At 36.2% G+C, this 27,253-nt stretch overlaps 1 protein-coding gene and 1 long non-coding RNA gene across 5 annotated transcripts in view; one reads left to right on the forward strand and one right to left on the reverse strand.

Moving 5' to 3' along the window:
- The window catches only part of tll1 (tolloid-like 1), a 75,707-nt gene extending 50,993 nt beyond the window's left edge, over positions 1-24,714 (forward strand). For 3 of the 4 annotated variants that reach the window (XM_030141399.1, XM_030141408.1, XM_030141424.1), the window contains 5 exons: positions 6,041-6,166; positions 11,376-11,503; positions 18,969-19,182; positions 20,309-20,559; positions 22,866-24,714. In XM_030141399.1, coding sequence (XP_029997259.1) covers positions 6,041-6,166; positions 11,376-11,503; positions 18,969-19,182; positions 20,309-20,559; positions 22,866-23,000 — 854 coding nt within the window. In that variant the 3' untranslated portion in view covers positions 23,001-24,714. Of the gene's footprint in view, positions 1-6,040; positions 6,355-6,725; positions 7,295-11,375; positions 11,504-18,968; positions 19,183-20,308; positions 20,560-22,865 lie in introns of those variants that run through there. The other variant, XM_030141418.1, reaches the window with a different exon arrangement.
- Positions 7,389-8,389, reverse strand: LOC115424277 (uncharacterized). The gene is made up of 2 exons (XR_003936071.1): positions 7,836-8,389; positions 7,389-7,799 (listed from the first exon to the last, which is right to left on the reverse strand). It is a non-coding gene; the product is annotated as an uncharacterized LOC115424277 (long non-coding RNA).
- Positions 24,715-27,253: the final 2,539 nt, after the last annotated feature.

Here is a 27,253-nt window from a genome sequence, read left to right on the forward strand (position 1 = left end):
TTCTTTTCAACAAAAAACATTAAAAACAGTATAAGACAGAAAATGCAAAAAATTCAAGAAAAGAAAGTACAATTTAAAAAATAAATAAATAATATATATGTGTGTGTGTGTATATATAAAAGATGTACTTTCATAACTTTATTTTTCTTTAACATTAACATAAACGTTAACAACAGAATATGTTGTTATTAATATTGTAGAAAAATCAGACTGAGAAGAACATGTTTTTCAAAAGTTAACAATTTTTTTTTCTGTTTGGGATGTCTGTAAATCAACATCACTAGGGTAGAGGTGGACGAAAATTAAATGTAGATCCTTTTCAGTGTTATTGACAGTTGACACTTTTAATTGGTTGTTTTCTGGTCAAATGACCTGAACACAAAATATAATAGAAAATACTATTTTTTTTAATAAAATTATTTCACTCTGAAAACACAATAACAAGTAACATGAGAAATAAGCAGGTGGCATTGTACATTTTTGTTGATTATCAAAAAGGACTCCTGAAGAATAACCTTGATTTGGTAATTTAGGTGTTTTTCATGGCATTTTTCATGGTTAATTAAGTTAATTTGATATATTGTTTAGCTCTAGCAGTGGAAGGTCACACAGGGTTTTAATCCAGAGACAGAAATGCATTTGTGTGGCCTTTATAACTCGGTGAACCAACAAACTTAATAGTCGCCTGAGACTGTTGCACAGTACTAAATTAAATGAAAAAACAGCCACATGGAAATGTCTATTTCTTAATAGATTTACAAATTGCATCACAGTTACTCATATTGCATTTTTTTAGTTTTTTATTAAGAACTTTTGTGCAAACTGACCATTAAGAGGGTGAGAAAATATAAAATGTTTATGTATAAAAAGTAGGTCAATAGAAAACTATTTGATTCTTGCCAGGTGGTAAAAGAAGTTAGTGGTCATTGAGACCTTTATGGGGACCAATCTGTTGCATAATTTTCAGCAAAGTATGATTATTTGGTCCCAAATCAAACCACCTAAACCATGTCCATGTGAAAAGAATTAGTCCCTCTGCTAAGCTCAGTTCAGGCTGAAGATTTACAGAGAGATGAAACTGTTTTAGTAAATTGCAGAGAGAAGTTATAGCAGTGTGAGGTGGGCTGTTTCAGGTTAACTAGAACCAGCTGTCTCAGTAGTTGGTATTTTCTCTGCTTATTAGAAGTGATGCAAACTCCCCTGAATGACAAAACTGTTCTGAGAATAGACTGGAAAAATTGTCATTTTCGATGTAATTTTAACAATTATTTGTAGTAATTCACTTCAGCTGTCCATGTTAAAATATTACAAATTATATCCAATTAAAATGGAACTAAAGAGAATTGTTGCTCTGCAGATGGTACATCATCTCATCTGCTTACATATATTATATATGAGCTGGCAGGTTCACACAAAATTGTACATTTCAAGTAGTTACATGTTTTTAGTTTGTATCATTGTCAGTCTTTGAGTTAAACTGAGCAACAATTAGCCCCTCATTTTTTCTTTTTGTCGTAGTTCTTCCCCTCCATGTTTGTTTGTGTTGAATTCATGCAAAATTCAAAGCATGCCATGTGATGAAGGTGACAGAACAGCTTACATACATTTAGAATTTACATACATTTAGTTACCCGTAGATTGTGAACTTAGAAGTACTAACCACTATGACATTGGGACAAAGCTATGATTTCTGAGAAAAAATACAACAAATATCACCTACTTGCTGTTGCAGTGATGAATTTGTTGGATTTCAATTAACAATTGTAGGTAGTTTTCCCTCAAAAATAGATCTAGATTTATTTATTTAAAATCTAGATTTATCTTTTCTATCTTTTATAGAGTGTTTAAAAACAAACTTCATAAACTGACCAACTCCGAAAGCACCAGAGACCAACTCTAGTGTATTTACTGCTTTTACCTGGACGACCTCATCCAAATTCAATTAGCTGTTAGGCACCGTCAATATGTAAAGCAGCTCAGTGGAGAGTTTTCTTAAGCACCTCTCAGTCAGATACAGATGATGTGTGTATGTTAAAAGTTGCTGTGCGATTGGCTTCGTTAATACAAGAAGCTTCCAGGAATAGCTTTTGATTGGCGACGATCCAGCAGCTTTAGGGAGGTCCCTTCGACCTCACACACACTACTAATCCATGTGAGCGTCCGTGTAACTGTGTTGTAAGTGTGTGTATGTGGCTGCATGTGGACATTGTGTGCTTGACCTGAAGAAAGCTACAATGAACACTGTGTAGCATCAACCGCAAAGCTTCTTAGCCTCTGATAGGGTGAGACTGAGCCCACAATAGCACCGTAATACCACATCAGACACAGACAAACACACACACACAAATACACACCGAGTAAAAGTGCAAGACAGAAAGGAGAAGGATTTAGAAGTTTCATTAAAAGCAGATCTAGTTTGATTCACTTGCTCTTGCAGTGAGGTGAGAGTCAGCGTCTGTGTCTAATCTCTCACGTCTCTTACTTCCAGTCACAAACACAAACACTCAGCTGCTTCTCCCACACTCTCCCTGTGCGTCCTCTGTCTTCCTATGCAGTCATTTGTCCATCTCCACCTCTCTGTCTAACGCCATCATTGTTGTCAACGTGGCATCCCCACACAGAGCGACTCTTCCTCACTCGTTCCACTTCCACCCTGCGATTCGACTCGTTCCCACACTGTTGAGCTTCTCTAAAGGCCTTTTTCATCACCCAGCCACACTGAGGAGGAGCCCGGTTTTTAACAGAAGCCACAAATTAAAGCATGAGCGAGCGAAAATGAGCAATAAGTAGAAAAACACCTCATCAGTCTTTAAGGAATGGGTTTAAGCCTATAAATATTGAAACATTTTACTGTATAACAAGCAGATGCACGCAACCATGTGGTTTTGATGTGTCACTCCAAACGTTGTGAAATGATGCACAACAAAATTTTCCCATTTAATGGAATTCATAGTCTTGGATCTACAGCATAAGGTTTGGTCCAAATGTGAAGACAGAAGCTCATCAGTTTTCACGGCTTCTCTTCAGCTGGCTGCTCTTTACCGTCGGTTTGGCCCGAGGAGAACACAGCTGATCTGAAAACAGCTGTTATAGTGAGACAACTTTCAGAGCCTCAGTGTGACCGCAGAGCAGCCATAAAAGTGACCCTGAAGAGTAGCACAAAGAGGGTTTTATTGGCCAACAGAACCAGACTGTACAGCGCGAACACACACATAAACAAGCCATACCTGTACTCTATACCCTCCTCTCTGGTTTTCCTGTTTAACATTTTTAATGCAGACCAAAACTGTGTCAGTATTTTATTTTTAACTGTACCTCCTTTTGATCCAACCTTTCCTCTGACAGTCTTCGGGCTGTAGACTTAAAGCTGATGGTTACAATACGTTTACTGTGTCTTTAGGCTTTAAAGGGGTCATATTTTGCTAAATCCACTTATCCAATTGTAATATATAAAAAAATAACATTTTTTCAAGAAAATTTTGTGTGCAAAATATAAACTGAAAAGTGCCCTCTTTTAATGATAAGAAAAATAAATAAATTAGTCATTAATTAATAAATGAACCTTTCATCAATAAAAAATAAGTACTTAGCTACTCAAAAAAACTCATTTTGAATAATATACAATAGAAATGTTCCTAAAATGTTACCAAAGCTTAAACAAGATGATTGACAATAAAACTATTATATGAATGTATTTATTGTGTTTTATAGTTCAGCATTAATTCTCATTATTTATTTTGTATTTGGCACATGATGGCTTATTTAATGTATTTTTCCAAAAAAATTTCAAGTACCCCCTGGGGGTACGCCTACCCCACTTTGGGAACCCCTGCATTAGGGAAAAGCATGAACAACCTTATATGTTTTTTTCTAAGTCCTTCAGGTTTTGTTCAGCGGTCTGATGTCACTGCTCTGCATCAGACCCTGGTTGGCTAGAAGTGTCAGCAGCTTTCCTCTACAGTTCATCATTTAAGGGGTCATACTTTACTAAACCCACTTTTATTAGTCTTTGGTGCATTTATTTGTGTATTTGGACCCAAATAGTTCAAAAGGTTTGACTTTGAACCCTCCAGGTGCTGAAAAGCTACCTTTATATTCATTCCGGCAAAAATCAAGTGGCTTTCTACAACCCGCTTCAATTCCTGCTTAATTTGTTATGTTTTCTAAGTAGTTACGTCACAACATTTATGCATGTAAGGTCAAGACTTATGACGAACATTTCTCCAAGTACGTCATAATATTTTGTCAGCAGCAGTGGTTGTAGTGTAGCTGAACTTTGCTTTAACTTGCATTATATTCTTCTAATTTGTGTGTTTACACATTCAGTGATATGGCAGTAGTGTTAAGCCTATGTGTGCTTAAGGTTCAATGGGTAAGGTTTGCGTTGGCGGGGTATGCGTTCTGTAAAATCTTGAGATGTATTATTCTAATTTTGTTCGTAATACAGAATTTATATGGTATTTTCCATGCTTTTGACCACTCAGTTTTAGAGAAAGTTAAGTTCAGAAGGCTTTACGTCTTGGAGAGATTTTTCTCTTTTCGTACAGTGCATTGCGTATATGCTTGTTATTACAATTCAAACTAAAAATATTAATCCCATTGATCATTAAACAAGGTTTATCTGTCTGTAATGTCTGATAAACATCTACAATTACTTCGATATCTGCTCAGCTGTGATGTCATTTCCTGTTTCTGGATCTACTCATATTCATTCCTCTGTACTGAATATGAATCCATAAATTGATTGATTGATTGAAATCTTTATTTTGAACATGTAGACAGTGAAATCAAAACAAAAATCAACCAACAAAATATCAGTACTGGTCCATGAAAAGTTGATAAGTAAACAAAAGAAAAGAAAAATAATAAATGAAATGAAATTATACATGCTCGAAAAGGAGTAAGAAGAAGTAAAAACTAATATACACCTGCCCTCAATCTCTATTCTCCATGATCACTATATAGCAATTATTATTTTATATGAATATCAATATAATAATAATAATAATAATAATAATAATAATAATAATAATAATAATAATAATAATAATAATGATAATGATAATAATGTAACAATATCACACATCCTTATTCCTATATACACTAATATAAAAATACCCATTTACAAATTATCCAACCAGATATTAATACCAGATATAATAAAAAACTAAAAGGCATTCAGTTAAAATTCTACCACAGGAAGTGGATGAAGTTGACAAGTAAAGTTACAGTTTTGAAACGAATAAGGGAAAAAAATGCAATTTGGCGCTGACAAAGATTAGAGCATTAGCTAACTAACAATATTTCCTAAAACATCTGCCAAACCAGATCTTAATGGAGTCCTCTGGCACAGAATAAGACTTTTATGAGGTGCTACACATCCTTACACTTTGTATTTCATTTGTCACACGTTATCGGCACTGTCCAGTTCAGTCGAAGTAAATAAAGTGATAATTTACGTCAACATATGATAACACAAAGTGAAGCAATGCCCTGCTGTGAATCCTTTGGTATTTGACACCTCAGAAGCTTAATCTTTCCTGTGACTGGGTGTTTATACGTCCCATGTTGTTTTTAATCTTTCGGCTTTGGTTGAGTTTTAACTAACATATTTTTCACATCACATTTTCTTACATATTCTTTCTTGCTTTACATGGATTTTCATTAAAAGTTTACCGTGACAGTGCAGTCATGTACGGTTCATCCTGTAGTCGTATACTAATTCTGGGTGTTTTCTTATTATAACTGCTGGATTTTCTGTCCACGTCTTTGTCTTTATTTTCCACTTGTGGCTTTCTTACTTTTGTACTATAGTCCTTGTTGACCTTTACGTTCCTAGTTTAATTCAATTTCCTTCTGCCCATTTTCTCATATCTCCATTTCTTTCTTGTATTTTGCCTTTCCCCCTGCTGTCTCTTTTTCCTTTCTTCTTTAGGACACCATCCTTGGCGGCTCTCCCTCACTTGACCTCCCTCCTCACTCCTCCCCATCTCACTTCTGTTTCCTCATGAGTGATGTGTTGCATGTGTGTCTCTCACAGACAAAGATGAGTGCAGCAAGGACAACGGCGGCTGCCAGCACGAGTGCATCAACACAGTGGGCTCGTACGTTTGTCAGTGTCGTCATGGCTTTGTACTGCATGAGAACAAACATGACTGTAAGGAAGGTGGGTTTCACGTACATTCACATGCACACTGGCACAAAAACACAGACGACCACATGCATGTCCTCACACACTCACACAAGCATGTACTTATACATAAAAACAGTCACCGTCCATCGTACAGCCCCTATTCTGTCCACTCACATCAGAGTCCACATGACCACAGGATATCTGTCACCATCTGAGGAAAATACAGTCACGGAAAAAATTATTAGACCACCTCTTTTTTTTTCTTCAATTTCTTGTTCATTTTAATGCCTGGTACAACTAAAGGTACTTTTGTTTGGACAAATATAATGATAACAACTAAAATAGCTCAGAAGAGTTTAATTTCAGAGCTGATATCTAGCTATTTTCCATGTTTTCTTGATAATAACCAAAGTCACTTCAGTTCTTACATCAATATCTATGGCATTGTACTGACAAAAACAGTGCTTTTAGACATTTCATGTATTCTTTTCTGTCTGTTTTTAGTCACACGATACACACAGGAGTTTCTACTTGATTGAATAACCATTGTTTTTGATGACTTTTGATGGTCTAATAAGTTTTTCCATGACTGTATGTCTCTAACATATCGCAGACACCTGCAGGCAGAGCTGTACTTCAGCCTGAGTCTTAAGTAACAACAAGAAGGACTTCTAATTTTGTCCTTAGATTTGTTGAGTTTCCTTTTAAAGCACCTGATTACAAATCGAGTGTCTGTTTTTGCCAGATTTCAGCTCCTCTCCCTAAAAGAGAGTAACAAATTTGTCTCAGGCAAATGTGTCTCTGCAGTGATTGGATGAATGTCGCAGCTCATTTAATTGGCCAATCAGCAGTCAAATGGACACATGAATGAGCTGTGAATGGACAATCACTGATCGGGTTTGTTTGCTGGGAACTTCCTATACCTTACTTTTGTTGTAAAGAACTCATCATTATTTAAATTTTGCAAAATATGTAAAGATGTTATGAGCATGCAGACGAATACAATGTGTTGTAGCAACATCTAGCAAATGTTCAAACAAGCTCGACTGCTGTGTGATGTACTCCTTAAATATTGCATTACTTTGTGAAAAGAAAACATTATTTACTTTTTGACTCTTAAAATCCTTGCACAACGACCAAAAAAAACATCATCAGGGCTCAGAAAAGTATGTCGAAGTAGATGGAGCTCTGCTGAGAGATAAGAATACTGTGTCAAAACTGCTGCCTGTACATTTATTTAAATGAGATTATTTTGTTTGTGTCATGAGGTTGCAAAAGTAGAGCAAAGTCTGCTGCCCTGATGAATTTCCAAACAATGTCTCCTTTATGTGCAATAAAATAAATGCAATCAAATATCTGCTTGAATACAACAGTCACCACTCTGTGATCCCATATCTGATGGTTTATACATTTGGAGTAACACAGAGATGGGAGTCTTTTATTTACTCTGTTATTCATAATCCCTCCAGTTCACTAAGAAAACAGACAATACATTTTGTTGAACTGTAACTGAATTCTACTTAATTTGATTTAAGAGGCGCCTTAATATTGTTTCAACAAAACTTTGTGTTGTACTTAATCAAAAAGTTGAGTTTTTCAGTTTTATTTCAAATCAGATCTAAACATTTAGTATCTTCTCCTTGATAACTAATAATCAGTATCAGCTCTTAGTAAGCCACATTGGTCAACTCCTAGGTTTTACTTTCTATACAACTTATTCTGACGAGCTGATCAAATCTCAGATGATTTCAGTCTAATCTTGATATTTCTGCAAAACACGTAAAAGCAGTTCTGCCTGCAAGTTACCGAATCTGCATTTATTGGAATGTATCTGTGTTCATGTGTGAGAAACTGACACACAAAGACAGCAGAAGGTTTCAGAATGACAGAAAATATGCTTTATTGAATGTGATCAGCCCTTCCTCATGTGCACACACACATACAATTAAGAGTTGAAGTGACTCTTTGAAGTTGAACTTTTGAACGTGCATGTACACCACATCGGAGAACACGTACACACCTCACTAAAGGCTCCCTGTGCTGCTCATAAAAAGACTCATGTTTCAAACATCTGGGAGCTTAAAAGCCGTGCATGTAGTGCTGTCTTCCTGTGTGTGTCTGTGTGTTTACATGTGCATTAGGCCTGCTTGACCCACTAACTGTGCAGTCATGCAAATCCAACTTCTCGTCACACAGCTTGTTTCAGTGTGTACTAATGGTCATATGTACGTTAGGGCTGCACGATATTGGAGAAAACTGGCATTGTGATTTTTTTTAATCTTGCGATATGATAAAATAGTTAGGAGAATATAATAGCTGTGTGGTGCCGATGTGAATGGTCAAACAAATTAGTTGTTACCTCTCATTGTGGCCACAATTGCAAGGCACTGTTGACACAGAACATGTGTATTAGTATCATCCTTCTTGTAGCCGAAATAATTCCAGATGAGTGGCGTTGCTTTTCTTTTTGGCACCAAGTCTTCTTTACTGTGATTTTCTCTTGGTTCTTGCTTATTTTTCAATGTTGTTACCGGTGACTCACTCCAAACTGATTAAGAATGATTGTGACTGGTGGATCACTGCGCCCAGTGTGTGTCACATACCCTTGAAATTAGATGACAACATATTGAGTTCATTTGCCTCCTACATCACAGGACCTGCGATGTGACTATTGCGCACACGTACATCGCGATGACGATGCTGAAACGATATATTGTGCAGCTCTAATGTACACTATGTGCTTATGAAAGTTTCTTGGAGTGGAATTGGATGTTTGGATAGTGTGACATGCTGCATTTATGTTAAGAGCACCTTTTAGTGTTAGTGCTCACCTGACACAAGTATGTTATGATTAAAGCCAATCATGTTTGTCTGTGGTCTCAGGGATCCCTTACACTTCTTTTTGTAAGAGGCAGGTATCTGTTAAAGTTGAGTTGTTAAAGGACTGTGGTGCTGTTGTATTGTAAACTCTTTACAGTTATAGATCTTTATTTGGAATGAAAAGGATAGTATGTTTTTTTCTGTTGTGTCAAACACATTTATAACACAAACTAACATCAGAACATGTATGTAGTTGGGTGTGAGGATCTATGCATTTGCTTTGACAGCAATTTTTGTGAAACATGACTTCTGTATTAACTATATTGCACATTTTTCTTTACATTTGCACATTGTTTTTGTAAATTCATCCATCTCATTCTGTGTACGAGGTCATTGTTCTTGTCTGTAAATAAAAGCAGTCTGTCTGTCACATGTTGTTTGCCGTGTGCATGCCTCTTTCCTCCCATGTCCTTCATTAAGTCATAGCAGTCATCAACTCCCACTTTACACACAAACTAACACATACCATGTACAGTGACGTCTATAAAGTTAGAATAAAATGTTTTTACCTCTTCTCATGATATAATTGTAACAATGACAGGTAAGGTGTCATTGCATCTGGTCAAAGGTGATTATTGATGTGTAAGAGTAGGAATGAAACGAGGAACTGTCTGGAAACAAAATTATTCCAACTTTATGGGCAACAGTGTACTTAACGTCTCAGAGACAGTGATAACTTTAACTGATACACAAAACTGCAAAATCTGTAATGTGTAATAACACTGTTCAATACCACAAGAAGGATGGAACTTGGATGGATGGCTACTGCGAAGTTAAAGAAGCTTGTTTGTCTATCACAGGATTAAATCTTACAGTAGCTGGGTTCACATGCTCAGTATGAATGGAAGACCTTTTGGATTTAAGGTTGTTTTTAGTCAGTGCCTTTCAGGCAGTCTTTTGTGTATTACACATTGCTTTTCAGGTGTTGTCACCGACAGAAAAAATAAGTTAATGTGCGATGTAGACGTTTTAAAATCTAATCTCAATACAGAAATGTGATAGAATGTTCATAACAGTCTTTTTTTTTTTTTTTTTTTTAAATCATGTTTCAATTTCAGTTTATTTATTTGAATGGGACAGTGAGCATTAATGAACATACATGTTTTCACATGAATGTAAACCCTCCAGATTTTAGCCAGTGGCTAGTTTTCATCCATTGTCCCACAGGAGATGTTCGATAAAAAACAGTAAAAGTACAAACTATTAAAATTTTATACAATAGCCAGATATTTCAACCCTGCACATATTATCTATATCATGTACAGTACATATCATGTTGCAGTGCTATTTCTCATGTTACTACAGGTTTTAAAGTGCATTACTGCCACCTACTTTTTTTTTTTTTTTGCTGCCACTGTGTGGGAGGGTGAGACGAGGGTTATTCAGTTGGTTTCACTCTGTGACTTCACCACTAGATGCTACTTAATATAACACTTAGAACTTTTAAAAACACTTCATTACTATGAATGTTACAAAATAGTGATGTATTTCAATATAATATTTTTGATACTGTATTCACGCTTTAAAACAGTATTAATTTGAACATTTTACATTGTAGTCAGTCATTTGGTCTTCACACTCAAATGCAACAACATATACTGAGACAGGAAATAACATTATACTAAATCACATGGACAAAATCACCACATATTGCCTTACTTAAGGAATCACATATATCACAACTGCGATACAAAACCTTCTTTGTTATGGCAGTCAGAAATGAAACACTTGATCCCTATTCGTTGATCTATATACAGACCAATAATTGTGAGTCAAACAGATAAACCAATAAAACTTTAGTGTAATGATACATGGATGTTTCAGTTCTTATTCTGGGATCTGGATGTTTATGATATGATCTTAAAATAACATAGGTGTTATGGTGACTTCACCACTAGATACCATGGTTAAAACACTATTTGGTTAATGGTTCAAACACTATTTTCATAGATCAAATCTTCTGTATATACAGCACATATGAAACCAGTTTTACACGTTCAAATAATCAAGTTAATATTTAAACTAATGCTTTCTTTATAAAATGTTAATACAGTAGTGATAATGGTAATGTAAGGTTGTTTTCTGTTCTTACTTGTTTCAGTTTGTTAGTGTTGAAAGTACAGGAGTCAAACCATTGCCTCAGTGTTTATGCAAAGCATGCGTGCGTACATTCATGTGAAATTCATACAGAACTCGTCACCAGGATGTGTTTCTTTGAAATCCTTCCTCACTCTCTCGGTTCTCTCATTTCTCTCCTTCCTGTTCCCTTTCCATTTCCTCTGACCTTTTCCTGTGCAGCCATGATTTTAACTTCCTCTGTGTGTGTGTGCTTGTGTGTTTCTTTGTGTATGTGTGTGTCCAGCTGAGTGTGAGCATAAGATCCACAGCCCCAGTGGGACCCTGAGCAGCCCTAACTGGCCGGACAAATATCCAAGTCGAAAGGAGTGCACCTGGGACATCGCAGCTACGCCAGGACACAGAGTCAAGATTGTAAGTGTGTATAAAATCAAAGCACACGCAGTCCATTTGACTCACATTTTGGAAATCATCATCATTACTGGCTTGCTCTGATTTCATATAATGTTTTATTCTGTCTGTGGGGTCATAATGTATGTTAAAGCCTCAGGCTGCCCTCCCCCTTTCTTCCTCCATGTTCCATTTATGAAACCCAAATGTGAACAAGGGAGAGAGTGCATGTTTGTATATTAGGACTAACTGCAAGTGTGTGCTCATGCGTTAGAAAAAGGCCTTGGGCAGTAGCCATCTGTGTCCTAGTGTCTGAGTGTATGCAGCCTGCATACACACTCACATGCATGCATTTGTGCATGTAAGCATTTATGTGTCAACACATTTTCTGAGGTGCAGCAGATGTATGTATTTTTGATTAATTATAGGGGTCAGGGTTATTAGATTTAACAAAAACTAGGACTTAACTAAAATTAGTAGAAAACAGTAGAATATGTAGCATCTCTGCATTCAAATATCTAACAAGTGCTAGGCCTATGTTTATATTTTCCTAAATAGTATAATTAGGTTGCATCAAATGTTGCCAAAAAAGCCCTCATTTTATTGTGTTAAATGTGTTTTGTTTCCGACCAATGGCATCAATTGTATTGATACTGTTTAGTATTGATTTGTAAATGGCGTTAGATGGATCACATGGATCACAGCTGTGGGACAGAATCATTCCTATATAAATGTTTAAATATTTCACATAATTCAATCAGTGATTAAGTAGTCTGCTTGCTGTATGCACTTTGACCTTGTTTTTTTTTTTCTGAAACACTACAGAAAATGAAAGTATATCTGTAATTAAAGCCCCACCCCTTAAATGGCTCAATATTACCCAGTGCTGTTGAGGATGAAGGTGGATTACCATCTACTATTTTTGAGTTTCGACTAGAATGAAGGTCTCCTTAACTTAAAATCCCAGAATGGACAAATCAAAACCAAACGCTGTCTTGTTTTAGCAATCTAACAACTACTTGATGCCGCTATATCATATACAGATAAGTTGACATACCTACAGGGTATCCCTAAAGTCTGGACATGTAGGCAAAAATGCATCATTTCTTGAAAAAAAAATTGCAAAAATGAAACAATATTTTATTCAGTTGGAATATTAACAAACAACAGCTTCAGTATGATTTCCGTCATTTGTGATCCAAAAGTGGATGCACTTTGCAAGATTCACGTGAACTTGATGCAGTAACTCCACATTGTTGTTGCTTTAAGCACATAGAGTATTTATGCTTTCAAACAAGTGTGTCCCATCTGTAATTTTTATTGAGTGCACCTTCTCCTTTAGCATACCCCAGAAAAAGAAGTCAAAGGGGCTAAAGTCTGGTGAATGAGGAGACCATTCCACATGACCATGTCTTCCAATCCAGTTAGGGAAATTGTCATTCAGCCAATCTCTTATTTCTGTGGAGATAAAAAGAAAATAGTTAATGAGATTTCCTATGTGTCCAGACTTTAGGGACACCCTGTATTATTATATATTCAGTGTGATTCTAATCTTGTTATCATCTATTATTACATCTGGAAACATGATTTCTGCTTGAGCCACATTAGAGTCAGCAGTAATGGTGAAAACAACAACTCCCATGATCCTTCACAATCAAATCAAATGAAAAGAAAAATTTTGTTATTGTTTTGACTCAGAGGCTCCCAGTGGTATAAGTTACAAAAAAGAACATTAATGAACTGGAAAGTAACAACTAAATTACCATTACTCACTGACTCAATTTCATGGATACTATCAAACTAATAGTTTGGCACAGTATATATTTAACATTTTCATTTCATTTCTATTTGTTTTTTACCACAAATGTGTAAAAAATTGTAATTTGGAGAGTTTGGATCAGACTGGCTGGTTTTGTTCATAGTCTCATCACTACATGTTGTCCTTCTGATCATGTCTTGGTCTGGTCTGTCTTGTCATCCTGTCTTGTTTGTTCCATCTTTAGTTTTTTGCACTTAAATCCTTACAAAACATGCAAAGATTGTGTATATAGTTTCTGTTTTTGTTACAGTGATGCACTGTTATTTGGGTGTGGTGTTTAAAAACCAACGAAAATGAAACTAAAAGTACTTCTACACTCTGCACCTCTGCACTAAAAAAAAAAACTAAAGTGAAAACAAAACCAAACTTTGGAGAGTAATTATCTCCACCAAGGAACGGCGGAGGTTATGTTTTCATCAGGGTTTGTTTGTTTGTTTGTCTGTTAGCAAGATATCTCAAAAAGTTATGGACGGATTTGGATGAAATTTTCAGGAAATGTTGTTACTGGCACAAAGAACAAATGATTAAATTTTGGTGATGATCGGGGGCGGGGACTGATCTGCCTTGGCGGAGGTCTGTGCTCTCTGAGTGCTTTTCTAGTTAATTATGAAAATGAGTGAAAACTCAGATAGCAGACCCTCTTTTCAACTGTGACTGCAGTCATTTAGATGAAGAGTTTTGCTTCTGCTGACATTGCCACATCTCTCTGTGTTGTACGTCCTGATGTTCTGCAGTCACGATTCACATTTTAGTCACATCTTGCACTTTCAGACATGTCACGTTAATTTCTAAGGACAAACACATTCAGAATACGAGAACAGGAGTCACATTCAAACACACGCTCACACTCACACAACACGCTTCAGATAATCCTCCTAAATTCCACTCATGTTCCCATGCAAACACCATCACACAAATGCCATGCGGTCGTACCATGCACAGACTGAACCCACGGTCCAGACACGCTGCATTTCTGTAACACATCAGGATTTGGCTCGCCTCACCTCACATCCACTCTGCAGCCGCATGCTGAGATCGCTGCATGTTATCAAAATCGTTATCAGCTGTCATTAAGTTTTGATAATCTCCCATCACCTCTTACGTAACCAAAAACACATTACATCATCAGCTGCGATGACATTTACGAGTTCTTGCACCTGTTGTGACAGTGTGGCTGCATTTGCTTTACACATTCATTGTAGAAGAACTAGTCCTTGTAGTTACTTTGTAGGACTGTGTATTTTAGTCAACAGCACATTATAAAAATTGTATGTGTGTGTAGAGCCCCAGATCCACTTATGGTATGGTGTCCTGTAACTTTGTAGGGACCAAAATACTGGACCGCATATTGTAAATCATGAAATTTTAGAGTGAAGACTTGGGTTGTAAGTGGGAAATTCTCCAGAAAATGAATACAGGTCTATGCAATGTCCTCACAAGTGATGGATATTTTGTGTGTGGGGTTGTGTTGAGATTAGCAGGGGTGCGTTCTACATCCACACTAATGACATCACAGGATAAATGTAATACCAGAAATCTGAACAGAAACATGAAGGTCATTCTGTTATTGCTTCTCCACTCTGTCTGTGTCACAAACTCATGCACTAACACACACACAGACACACTCTTGAAATCCTCTTCGGAATAGTAAACAAATCCACAAACCGGTGTCTCACCCAAACTACAGACAGAAACATCTGGAAACCATCACCTCTTCTGAATCAAACGCTTCCCCTCTCAGTCATGACATCCTCGTATTATCTAACCTTCTCTCCTTCCGCCTGCTCGGAATAAATCAGCGCGGTTTGGTTGTTGTGGTGCCGTGACTTAGCGTCGCTCAGGAGACAATCAAAGAGGTGTGTGTGGGTGAGAGGCCTGTACGGTGCTATGACTCAGTCCAATGTCTGCTCGTGTCTGGTTCAGAAACACAGCAGCTTGATTAAATTATGAATCGTGACAGTGTGTACATGCACATCAGTGGGAGAACAGTGTGTAGGCAAAGGCTGAAAGGCAAGGGTTGTCCTCTGAAGTATTTAACCCTTTAACAACGGCGGTCTCTCCGGCGCTGCATTTTGCACTTTACAGCATTTAAAATTACTGTAACTCCAGATTTGTTTGTGCTACCCACAAAATTCAAATGGCATTGGAAAGCTGAGATCCTGAGCTTTCCGACACTACATAACACTTCACAGCACCAATGTGGGACTCTATTACAAGTAGAAAGGCAATGTTTTAGAGACTTCCACAGAGGCAAAAAAACACCTGGAAATGAAAAAAAATATTAGGCCATAATATGGATATTTAATGTTCAAGACCAAAAAGCATGTTTGAGCAGATGTAAAATAGTTGAAAGTTTATTTCTGCAATCTCAAAAAGTTTCATTTTGGACATGTACAGTTGTTTCTGATAATAAATAGGCTAACTATGCTTTTCTTTTTCACTAAAACACACAGTTTTAAGTATTTATTATTGATAATAATGATGATTAATGACCAGATATTGAAAGTTAAAGGAGTGAAATTTTGGTTTTTAGCTTACCGGCCAACAGGCCTGATTCTGGATTCTGGATTTGGTGCGACTTTGAAAAATTTCCCCATTATAAGAGAGAGGAAGTGGATCGATGCAATAACTCAGTAAATATAAATGATATCCAGTGTAAATTTCTACAGTCCAGCCCTGATGGGGAGATGACCAAAACATAATGTCCACATGCTGATCAGGATCTTCTTCTGGATCCAGGAACTTGTGGAAAATTTAACATGGGCTGTTATGGGGAAAAAATTTCAATCGTCTTTTTCTCCCAAACTCCAGTTCTGATTGACTTCAAACTTGGTATACAGCTTCTGTATGATCATGTCAACACAAGGTATTGAAATTATTTCGATCCGGATCTGATTCTGGATTTGGTGCAACTTTGAAAATTTTTCCCATTATAAGAGATAGGAAGTGGATTGATCCAATAAATCAGTATCAATGATATCAAGTTGGAATTTGAATTTTTTACAGATCTGATTGGAATATGACCAAAACATGGCCTATTTCTGTAATAGAATAAATACACAGAACTGGGGGAGAATAAATGGCATCTGGATACATTTCCCAAAGCTTTTAATTTGGCCAGTAAGCAACAGGGTCATTGGTCCTATTTTTACCTCCGCCAGGAGGTATTATGATCGCTTTACTTTGTGTGTGTGCGTGCATGTTTGTTTGTTTGTTTGTTTGTTTGTTAGCAAGATAACTCAAAAAGTTATGGATGGATTTTCATGAAATTTTCAGGAAATGTTGATACTGGCACAAGGAAGAAATGATTAAATTTTGGGGGTGGTGGTGGTGGGGGGGTAGATCTGTCTTGGCGGAGGTCTGCGCTCTCTGAGTGCTTTTTCTTGTTTAAAATGGAATTATGCATTTTCAAACATTTCCCTGTAAATGCTATGCTTGGGTCTGAATTCTTCATTAATTCAACTCCACAGGTCCATCTTCAACTCTGTTTCTGGCTAATGACACCAGAAAGGTGGTTCTGAGCGCTGGCCCTTTAAATGCATATGACCCCACCCCTCCAGGTTGTTGACTGTGCTGCTCTGTCCCATTCAACCACTTGTTTGGACAGTTTTTCAATTTTTATTTCAACTATTGCTCCTGATAAACAATTATGGCGTACTCGGAGAAATGTTCTTTGGAAGTGTTGTCCTTATATGTGCAAATGTCATGATGTAACTAGTTGTAAAATGTAACAAATTTAGCAGGAATTGAAACAGGTTGTAGAAATCCACTCGATTTTTGCCACATTGAATATAAAAATAGCTTTGCAGCACCTGGAGGGTTCAAATTCAAACTTGTTGAACTATTAGGGTCCAAATATACAAATAAATGTACCAAAGACTAAATAAAAGTGGGTTTAGCAAAATTTGACCCCTTTAAGTTCTTCCTGAAAACAAAGGTGCAAAAAAAATGGTCAAAAAAGACATTTTCTTAAAAGGATTAAAATATATAATGCAAATATAGTCGATGTTTAGAGTGAGTAACATCTAATGGTGCATATAAGTGATACAAACCCTGTATATAACACATATATGTTCTGCATTCAAACTATAGTCATTTTACTGTTCTGACGTTTATGGATTCATTTTACTGCTGCATTCATGTGTGGGTTCATTTTAACTACTTTATATACTATAGTGCTGTTTCATATGAAGTAATGCATCGTATTCTATGAGATCTTCCTATGTTTATGGTGTTACTGACCTGGGAGAACCACATCTGAAAAAAGTTAAAAGCTCAGATAAATGTTTTCAGCTTTGTGACGATACATTTTACTGCAAATCCAAGAAGGTTTTCAAACAGTTTATTTTACTCAGTAAGGAGTGAGGCTTAAGTTTGGTCTCGACAACACTGAAAAATATCTAATGCAACACCAGTGATTGAAGAGGGTGGATGCCTACTGAGTATCCATGCTGCTGGACAATACTACTGCACACCGATCTACCTCATGTTCATTCATTTCATTTTATTTGTTTATTTCAAGCATTTACAGAATACATGCAAATTCAAAATTCCAAAATCATTCATCTACACTCAAAAAGGAGTGGGAAGAAGAAAAAATTTTTTAATCCCACCCCCATTCTCATCATTATATAACTTAACATAATAACATTTTAAATACTCACTCCTGTCCTTAGACTTCAAGCCTGAACAATGAACAAAAATAGGCCTATACTAAATTAGAATGAAGTCATTCAACAGTATTTACATTATATAGCCAAAATGTGTGTGAAAAATAGAAACTAAGTACATTCCTGGTGATGTTACCACAGGTAGTAGTTAACCGTCAACTTACATTATAATAATTACATACCATCAATGGTAAGAAATTCACTGATACCATCTCCTAAAGATGGAAAAAACATAAATGTATTCCATTAAACTCAACCCATAAACCTAGATTTCAAGTGGTTTTTTGTTGTTGTAGAAAGGGATGGAAAATTTTAATAGCTGTCAAAACAATGTAGTTGAGTAAATAGAGTATTTATTTATTTTTGTATTTATTCTTTTTTTCCTCTCTCTTCTTCTTGCTTCATCTTTCTTTCATATGTTGTTGTTATTCTAGGAAATGTTATTGTACTTTTAGAATGTTAGCCCCTTTATGTATTTGGCTGTAACCGTTCAGCCTGAGCATACTTTCCTATATCTGTCATTGTCTAATGGATTTCTTCCACTATATTAGTACTTTGTAATCCATGTGATGTTTTATTATGTTAGTCGTTTTGTCCAGGACAACAGACGGAAATGAACTTCTCTGCTAAATCTGGTGCATGCATCTTGTTCTTTGCAACTAATGCCAATTCACACTGTCCTGTAACTAAATAAAAATAAAAAAAAAAATAATAAAAACTACAATATTTGTGTCTGAGATGTAGAGAGGGAGACAGGTGAAGTTGTACAAAATGGAAATAGTACTTTTAGAGAAGGACTGATTTGAGGCTCCATCACTGCAAGTCGTTACCACATGTCGGTTGTTAAAATGATCACGATCAGTTACAAACTAAAGTTGTCGGGTAAATGCAGCTGTGTAAAAATACAGTCATGTAAAGCACAAATACCTCAGAGCAGGATATGAGTGAATGTAAGTCATTTTTCAGCTCACTCATCTGTCTTTTTCCTCCACTTTTTCAGACTTTTGCTGAGTTCGAGATCGAGCAGCATCAGGAGTGTGCATACGACCACCTGGAAGCCTTTGACGGGGACAGTGACACGGCGGCCATCTTGGGTCGACTGTGTGGCAGTAAAATCCCAGAGCCTCTGGTTTCCACTGGTAACAAGATGTACCTTCGCTTCATCTCTGATGCCTCTGTACAAAGAAAGGGCTTTCAAGCTGCACACTCCACAGGTGTGTGTCTGTGCAAGTGTTTTTGTTGTGGTGTGTTTTACAGGGACACAAGAATATTTGGGAATTTTTTGTTGTCTGCTTGAAGCATCACCCACAGTCAGCAGTTTTACCACTTGAACTTATTAAGCAAAATATCTCCCTCTAGTGGTTCTTAGCAGTACATGCATGATAAATGTCATTAGTAAAAGACCTGACTTCTACACCTCATTAAAGGGGTCATATTTTGCTAAACCAGCCAACCTGTGAACCTTATCCTACATAAAAAATCTGATACTGATTTAAGAGATGAAAGGATCTATCAGAACATTTGAGGAAATACTTGAGACCACATTTGAGTTTTAAAGGGGTCATATTTTGCTAAACCTACTTTTATTAGTCTTTGGCTCATTTATTTGTGTATTTGGACCCTAATAGTTCATAAAGTTTGAATTTGAACCCTCCAGATGCTGCAAAGCTGTCTTTATATTCATTCCGGCAAAAATGGAGTGGATTTCTACAATCCATTTCAATTCCTGCTTAATTTGTTACGTCTACAACTAGTTACGTCACGACATTTGCATATATAAGGTCCAGATTTCTGACAAACATTTGTCTGAGTACAACATAATTGTTTATCAGCAGCAGCGGTTGTAGTCCATACTGAAAATATGTTCAAACTTTGAGCTGATTACCTAAAATGTTCAGTTGTTGGTTGAACTGGACAAAGCAGCACAACCAACAACCTGGAGGGGGTGGGGCATGAAGTGGCTCATATGCATTTAAAGGGCCAGTGCTCAAAACAACCTTTCTGGTGTCATTACTCAGAAATAGGGTTGAAGATGGACCTGTGGAGTTGAATTAATGAATAATTCAGACCTAAGCATAGCATTTACAGTTAATGTAGACCACAGGGAAATGTTTTAAAATGCATAATTCTATTTAAAACTCCTTTAACTTTCAATATCTGGCCATTAATCTTCATTATTATAAATAATAAATGCTTAAAACTGTGTGTTTTAGTGAAAAATAAAAGCATATTTTGTTTTAAAATGCATAATTCCGTCAAAAAATGACTCATTTAAATCTGCCACAATGTTTGATTTCATACATTTAATATAACTGACTGGCCTGGCTGCTGTCGTTACAGAGTGTGGAGGCCGTCTAAAAGCAGAAGCCCGTCAGAAGAACCTTTATTCTCATGCTCAGTTTGGTGACAACAACTACCCAGGTCACACCGACTGCGAGTGGCTGCTAACGGCTGATCAGGGCTACGGCATCGAGCTGAGCTTCATCACATTTGAGGTAGAGGAGGAGGCTGACTGCGGCTACGACTACATCGAACTGTACAACGGATACGACGCCAATGCTCACAGACTGGGCCGTTTCTGTGGTTCGGGGGTAAGGCTTCCATTTTTTAAAATTCTATGCCACCGTCAAATTTACTGCCCCCTGATTACCTTCGTACCAAATATATACAGGGTGGGGAAGCAAAATTTACAATATTTTGAGGCAGGGATTGAAAGACAGTGTATGACCAATTAGTTTATGGAAAGTCATGAGAATTTATTTGCCACAAGAAAATTGACATAATAGAAAATGTTTTTTATTCTGTGTCCTCCTTCTTTCTCCATAACTGCCTTCACACGCTTCCTGAAACTTGCGCAAGTGTTCCTCAAACATTCGGGTGACAACTTCTCCCATTCTTCTTTAATAATATCTTCCAGACTTTCTTGTAATAGTTTTGCTCATAGTCATTCTCTTCTTTCCATTATAAACAGTCTTTATGGACACTCCAACTATTTTTGAAATCTCCTTTGGTGTGACGAGTGCATTCAGCAAATCACACACTCTTTGACGTTTGCTTTCCTGATTACTCATATGGGCAAAAGTTTCTGAAAAGGTATGGATAATAGTGTTAGGTATGATTATGACATCAATATATGTTTGGTTTCAAAACAATCGACGAAGTGCCTGCTGAGAAAAAACAACTAAATGTTCAATGTAAATTTTGCTTCCCCACCCTGTACATGCACAAAAAACTGCTATAAAATCATCATACATCAATATATTTTTTTTTTGCCTTTTTATCCACAGATCTCTTAAACAACTTAGGCCATGCTCAAAAGTTCCGAACATTCAGTAATTTCAGGATTTTAACCCTTTAAATGCCAGTTTAATTATTTGAATTCTAAATGGTTTATTACAAAAAACACCACACAAAATGGAGCATTTTACATATAATAAATAATAAGGGGATGGACCATTGGTTGTGATTACAGCCTTGGATATGTCAAAAATTAGCAACAAAATTAATTTGATCGCATTAGTATTTTTTCTGTAGTGTCAGATAGTCCCTCTAGTTACCCTCATGGACAAGACATACCGCATTGACTTCCATTCCATATAACCAGATTTATTAATCTCACTGCCATCACACTTTATAACCATACGTTCTCTAATGTCAACAGAAGAAAACTAGTGATACTGGACATTTTTACTGGATTCCACTGGTGTACATTTTTGCCATGAAGGTAAGCAGAGGGTGCAAAATGCATCAAGGAGTATAAAACTATGACAAAATATTTACTTTGACAAAAAGTGTATTGGCTTAGACTCACTTACTTTGTCTTTAATATGCACAAAAATGAATGGATGAAAATGTGTGTTACTGTATGTACTTCATGGCCCTGAACTGTGCGGTGAATGTGGAGGAAATGGCAAAGTGGGTTTATTTATCAAACACACATTGCTGGCCAAAGAGCTGAATAAGCATCAAATATCCAAGACCGTATGAAAAAATTTGATACGATCTTAACACACTGAAAAGTTTAAAAAGCAAAAAACAAAGTAACTGGTAAATAAAATTCAAGTTAATAAATGGTCTCTCATATCTTTCTTTTCTTTTCTTTTTTTTTTTTTTTTTATTGGACTAAGAACAATTGAACAAACTGGTCAAAGTAGGATAAAAAACCCTCACATTTCACAATGTATTTTACATTTCAAATATATAGAAACCAATGTAAGTAAAAATAAATAAAATAAAAATTAATTTAAAAAAAAATTAAAAAGCTTGAGGTATAAAATAGAAATTATACAAATTAAATAAGATTATATACTTGACTGTTTTTTGTTTTTTAAAAATTTTATTTGCTTTAGAGTTTATAATGCTCTTTAAATTGTCTAAATAATTGGAAAAAAGCGCTTTAAAAACAATAATGTTTGGATACTGGTGTGCAAATTCAGTGCAATGAATGTGAAATTTGCAAAATTATTCAAAGGTTGATAATATATCTTTTTTCTGGATTTATTTTATCAATTTGTGAAAGGCCGAATAAAACATGTTGAAAGTTCAATTTACATGAAGCGTCAATTTTGGTGTTGATGAAATTATTCAAATCAATCCAAAATACATGTGAGTAGGTCCAATCCCTAAATAAATGACATATTGTTTGCTCTGTGTTGCTACAAAAAGAACAAAGAGTATCAATATTTTTCTTATATTTTACAAGATAGGTCTTTGCCGGATAACATCTGTGGATCAATTTAAAAGTAACTTCTCGTACCTTATTGGTAATAATAAACTTCTTTGACAGAATCCAAGTCTTTTTCCACTCTATGTCATTGTGAATATTATTCCAATAAAATACAGCTGCAGGTTTGGAAACAATATCTTCTCTCATGTCTTTCTACCTTCTCTTCTTTAGCCCAGAGAGGGAATATACTCGCCAGGTGATGCCATGCTGATCCGATTCCATAGCGACGACACAATCAGCAAGAAAGGCTTCCACATCCGCTACACGAGCACCAAGTTCCAGGAGAGCCTTCACACGAGGAAATGACCTCACAGGTAGCCTCATGACCTCTGACTTCTGTGCAGCCCCTGTGTTACCCTGACCTTCACCATGGCAACGAGAAAATAACAGCCCTCCCCCCTTTTTCACGGACCCTACAGACGTACGAGGTCCACCGGCCAGAGGAAGACAACTCTTAACATGAACATTTGTCTGGCTGTCATCGTTCTGCAAGACGGAACCGGACAAACGATGAGCTATCAACAATCCCAAACTCAACACGGGGGGGAAACGCATGAGGAGCTTCTGTTTGGAGTGCGTTGTTTTCACGTGGAGGCGTTTCATTTTCTGCACGTCACGCCGCCCTCACCGAGGAAAGAGGGTGGCGGAAGATTCAAAACGGTTTACTACGACTCTCGCAGTTACAAAAATGCAAACTTCAGAGTACAAACAAACACTCTTATCCAGAATTACGAACTATGGATGCTGAAAAAACTAAAGCTGAAAATGCGTCCAGTGAGGATTTTCCTGACTCACTGATCCTTGTTTGACTTACTGTGTTAAGACGGCTGCTTTTACCCACACGAACTGAAAGGAAAGAAACATTTGAATTGCCTTTGATGCCTGGGAACTGGTCTCAGCCCAGCTTAGAACGGCAAATTTGATTTTATTATTTCACATCTCATTGTAAAATGTTTGCGTTTACTGTGTGTATGTTTGTGCGTGTGCTTGTGTGTGTGTGTGTGTGTGTGTGTACAGAGAAAAGTACAAACGAAAAGGCTGAACTCCTTCCTTTGCCCTTTTTGCTTAAAGCTTCTGCAGATCGGGAAATGGGGGAAAAAAAATGAACAAAAAGACTTTCTTAATGACCTGTGATGTTGCTGTCAAAGCCTTGTGTGTGTCCATGCTGTTTGAGTTGGACGTCCTGTTTCTTTTTCACACTGATTATCATGTTTTTTTTCTTTCCTCAGTGGATATTGGAAGGGAATATTTTTTTCACAGCTGTCTCTCAGAGTGACAAAGATGTGACTGAAGGAGAGATTCCCATGGTGCTAAAAATACACTGAATGACAGATCACTACGGATGGAGATGTGCAAACAGTGCACTGTATCAACAGCACTAGTCCTGTGGAACTACAACATTGCCTTAGAACCAAAATGTACACTACTGGAGGTCGCTCCTGTGCTCTTGAATAGGTGTCTTTGAGGTTTTTTGGCAGCATATTATTCATTTATTTGAATATATTGAATGGTTTTATTGTTTAAAACACAAAAAACATGGGAAATATAGTCTGTGTGTGAGATAACGTGTCTACAGTGCATGTGTGTTTGTGTCATTTTATAGCTGCTCTCAGAGATACATCACATGTAAAAAAAACAAAACAAAACAAAAAACCCAAACAGAAAAAAAAAATCACTCCTCATTTGTGTGCGACCATATCTGGAAACTCACTTCCCCTCCTGTATATTTGAGAGAAACATGTTGTCATTTGGAAGGAATACCAGACGCAACAATTCAGTGTTAAATGCAAAATGTGTAAATGTGTGTTTTAGGAGACTGTAGAGAAATAATGTGCGTGTATGTTGTTGTAAGATGTCTGTTTTTCTGTTGGATCATCCATTACTGTATGTGCCAAGCTCCAACTGACCCCACCGATCCACCGTAGTTTTGTTTTGTCACTGTCACCTCTGTGTCTGTAGTTCAGAGACACTGACATGATGTCCTTTGCATTGGTCATTAAAATACACACAGGTAAAACAACGTATGTGGTTCATAGGTTATTATGGTTCTCTGATTTGTGTGTTTTTTTTGTCTGAATTTAACTTTTTTTTATTTCTCTTTTTATTTGAAAAACCATTATAAATACACTCACATCAATTTCTGCAAAAGCATTTACAAGATGCTTCTCCAGTATTTTTACATGTAAATATTTGTGTAACAAAACAATGGGGTTCTTTACTGCTCAGGTGATACCTCAAACGGAAAATGAATAAATAAATGAGAACTAAAAATACATCCAGGTCAAAAAAAAAAGATAGATACACTCAAATGAAATTAGATCGTACTGGTTTTATACTCCATTTAGTTCAAATCTTGGAAAAAAAAAAAAAAATCTTTTTTTTTTTCTGACTGAAAAGGACAAGTTTTCCATGATGTAAATCTCATAATACAATGTCCAACCATTCATCGATGGTGGTTCTACATTTTACCATTTCCTTTTAATGCTTTTTTTTTTTTTTCAAACTTGCTGTCAATAGTATATTTAGTAATTTCTTATTAATATTATTATTTATTATTATTTAAACAGATTTCTACTTTTAGCTGATAAATGCTAACCAACAAACACCATAAATTCACATGATTTTGGGGTTATAAGCCGTAAAACACCAGTATGTTTACATAGTTTCACTGTGTTGTTGAAAAAACTAAAATAATTACCATAAAACACATTTCAAGGGATATCTGATGATGATGATTATTATTATTATTATTAGGCCCTGTGATGGCCCTGAGCTGTAATGAGTGTTATTGGCAGCAACACTGATGTTGATGTGCCGATCATTTATTTATTTATTTTCAGTGTCAGATACAAGGAAAGACTCACATTCAAGGTCCTAAGGACAAAAAAATATCACCTTCTAAACAACTGCTGTAAAAATAATGATTGCTAATATTTTCCTCCACTTTTTTTTTTTTTTTTTTTTTTTTAATTTCAGCATGAAATATACTGTACATGTCAAATAATGATACTTTTGGGTTTAAAGGCTGTGTGTTTATAGGACTTCAACAGTTTTTAATTGAACAAAATCACAAACATTTAAAATATATAATATACATGTTGTTATTTTATTATTATTATTATTATTATCATAGCCGGAGATGGGACAGTGATTAGCAGCTATATTGATTTTCATACATCATTATTTTTTCTGCATCAACAGATTAATATTATTAATCTTAGCCTATAATGACTTATGACAATTTTCACTTCACTTTCACAAAATGACTGCTCCAAAACACAGTCCAGTTTTGCTTTGAATGACAGGTACACTCATTTACCTTGAATTTCCTTCATTAACATAGTGAACACAAATACATAACCCAAGTTGAAGAAATATTTTCATCTTAACGTTTACATAATACCAACATCTGATCAAGGTTTGTATTACTAGAGATTTCACATACCAGCTGCGTATTTAAATATCAGCTGTAGCTCAATGCAAAACAGTAAACTAATGCAAAACAACAAACTGAAACACATCATGTGACGATGAATCATGACAAAAAAAAACCTTAATAAATTCATTCTTAACATATCATCATAATCTCATTTGCTGAAAAAGGGTATATCAGATGTACGAGATGAGACCATGGTCCTTCAGCTGATAGAAAGATGAATAATCTGTGGTTGTGTGTAGACTACCACAGCCCTCCATGCACCTGTTGACAGTAGTGAATCTGGGTTCTATAGGTTTCAGCGGACATTATGCTTAAAGGAGTGCTATTTTGCTTTTTTAAATGGAATTATGCATTTTAAATCATTTCCCTGTGGTCCTCATAAACTGTAAATGCTCTGCTTGAGTCTGAATTCTTCATTAATTCAACTCCACAGGTCCATCTTAAACCCTATTTCTGAGTAATGACACCTGAAAGGTCGTTTTGAGCGCTGGCCCTTTAAATGCAAATGAGCCACTTCACACCCCCTCCAGGTTGTTGTTCATGCTTTCTGTCCTGTTCAGCCACTTGTGTTCATTAATACAACTGAACAACAACTGAAAATTTTAGGTAATCGGCTCGAAGTTTAGACATATTTTCAGTTTTTACTACAATTGCTGCTGCTGATAAACAACTACGGCGTACTCGGAGAAATGTTTGTCGGAAGTCTTGACCTTATATGTGCAAATGTCATGACGTAACTAGTTATACACGAAAAAAATTAAGAAGAAATTAAAACGGGTTGTAGAAATCCACTCGATTTTTGCTAAAATGAATATAAAGATAGTTTTGCAGCACCTGGAGGGTTCAAATTCAAACTTTTTGAACCGTTAGGGTCCAAATACACAAATAAATGAACCAAAGACTAATAAAAGTGGGTTTAGTAAAGTATGACCCCTTAAAGGAGGAACTGTAGAGGAAAGCTACTGACACTTGTAGCCAACCAGGGTCTGATGCAGAGCAGTGACACCAGACCGCTGAACAAAACCTGAAGGACTTTTAGCAAAAAACATATAAGGTGGTTCATGCTTTTCCCTAATGCAGGGGTTTCCAAAGTACTTGGAAGAAGCCCAGGGGGTACTTG

Source organism: Sphaeramia orbicularis, chromosome 1, assembly GCF_902148855.1.
Source record: "Sphaeramia orbicularis chromosome 1, fSphaOr1.1, whole genome shotgun sequence".
NCBI classification, from domain to species: Eukaryota; Metazoa; Chordata; class Actinopteri; order Kurtiformes; family Apogonidae; genus Sphaeramia; species Sphaeramia orbicularis.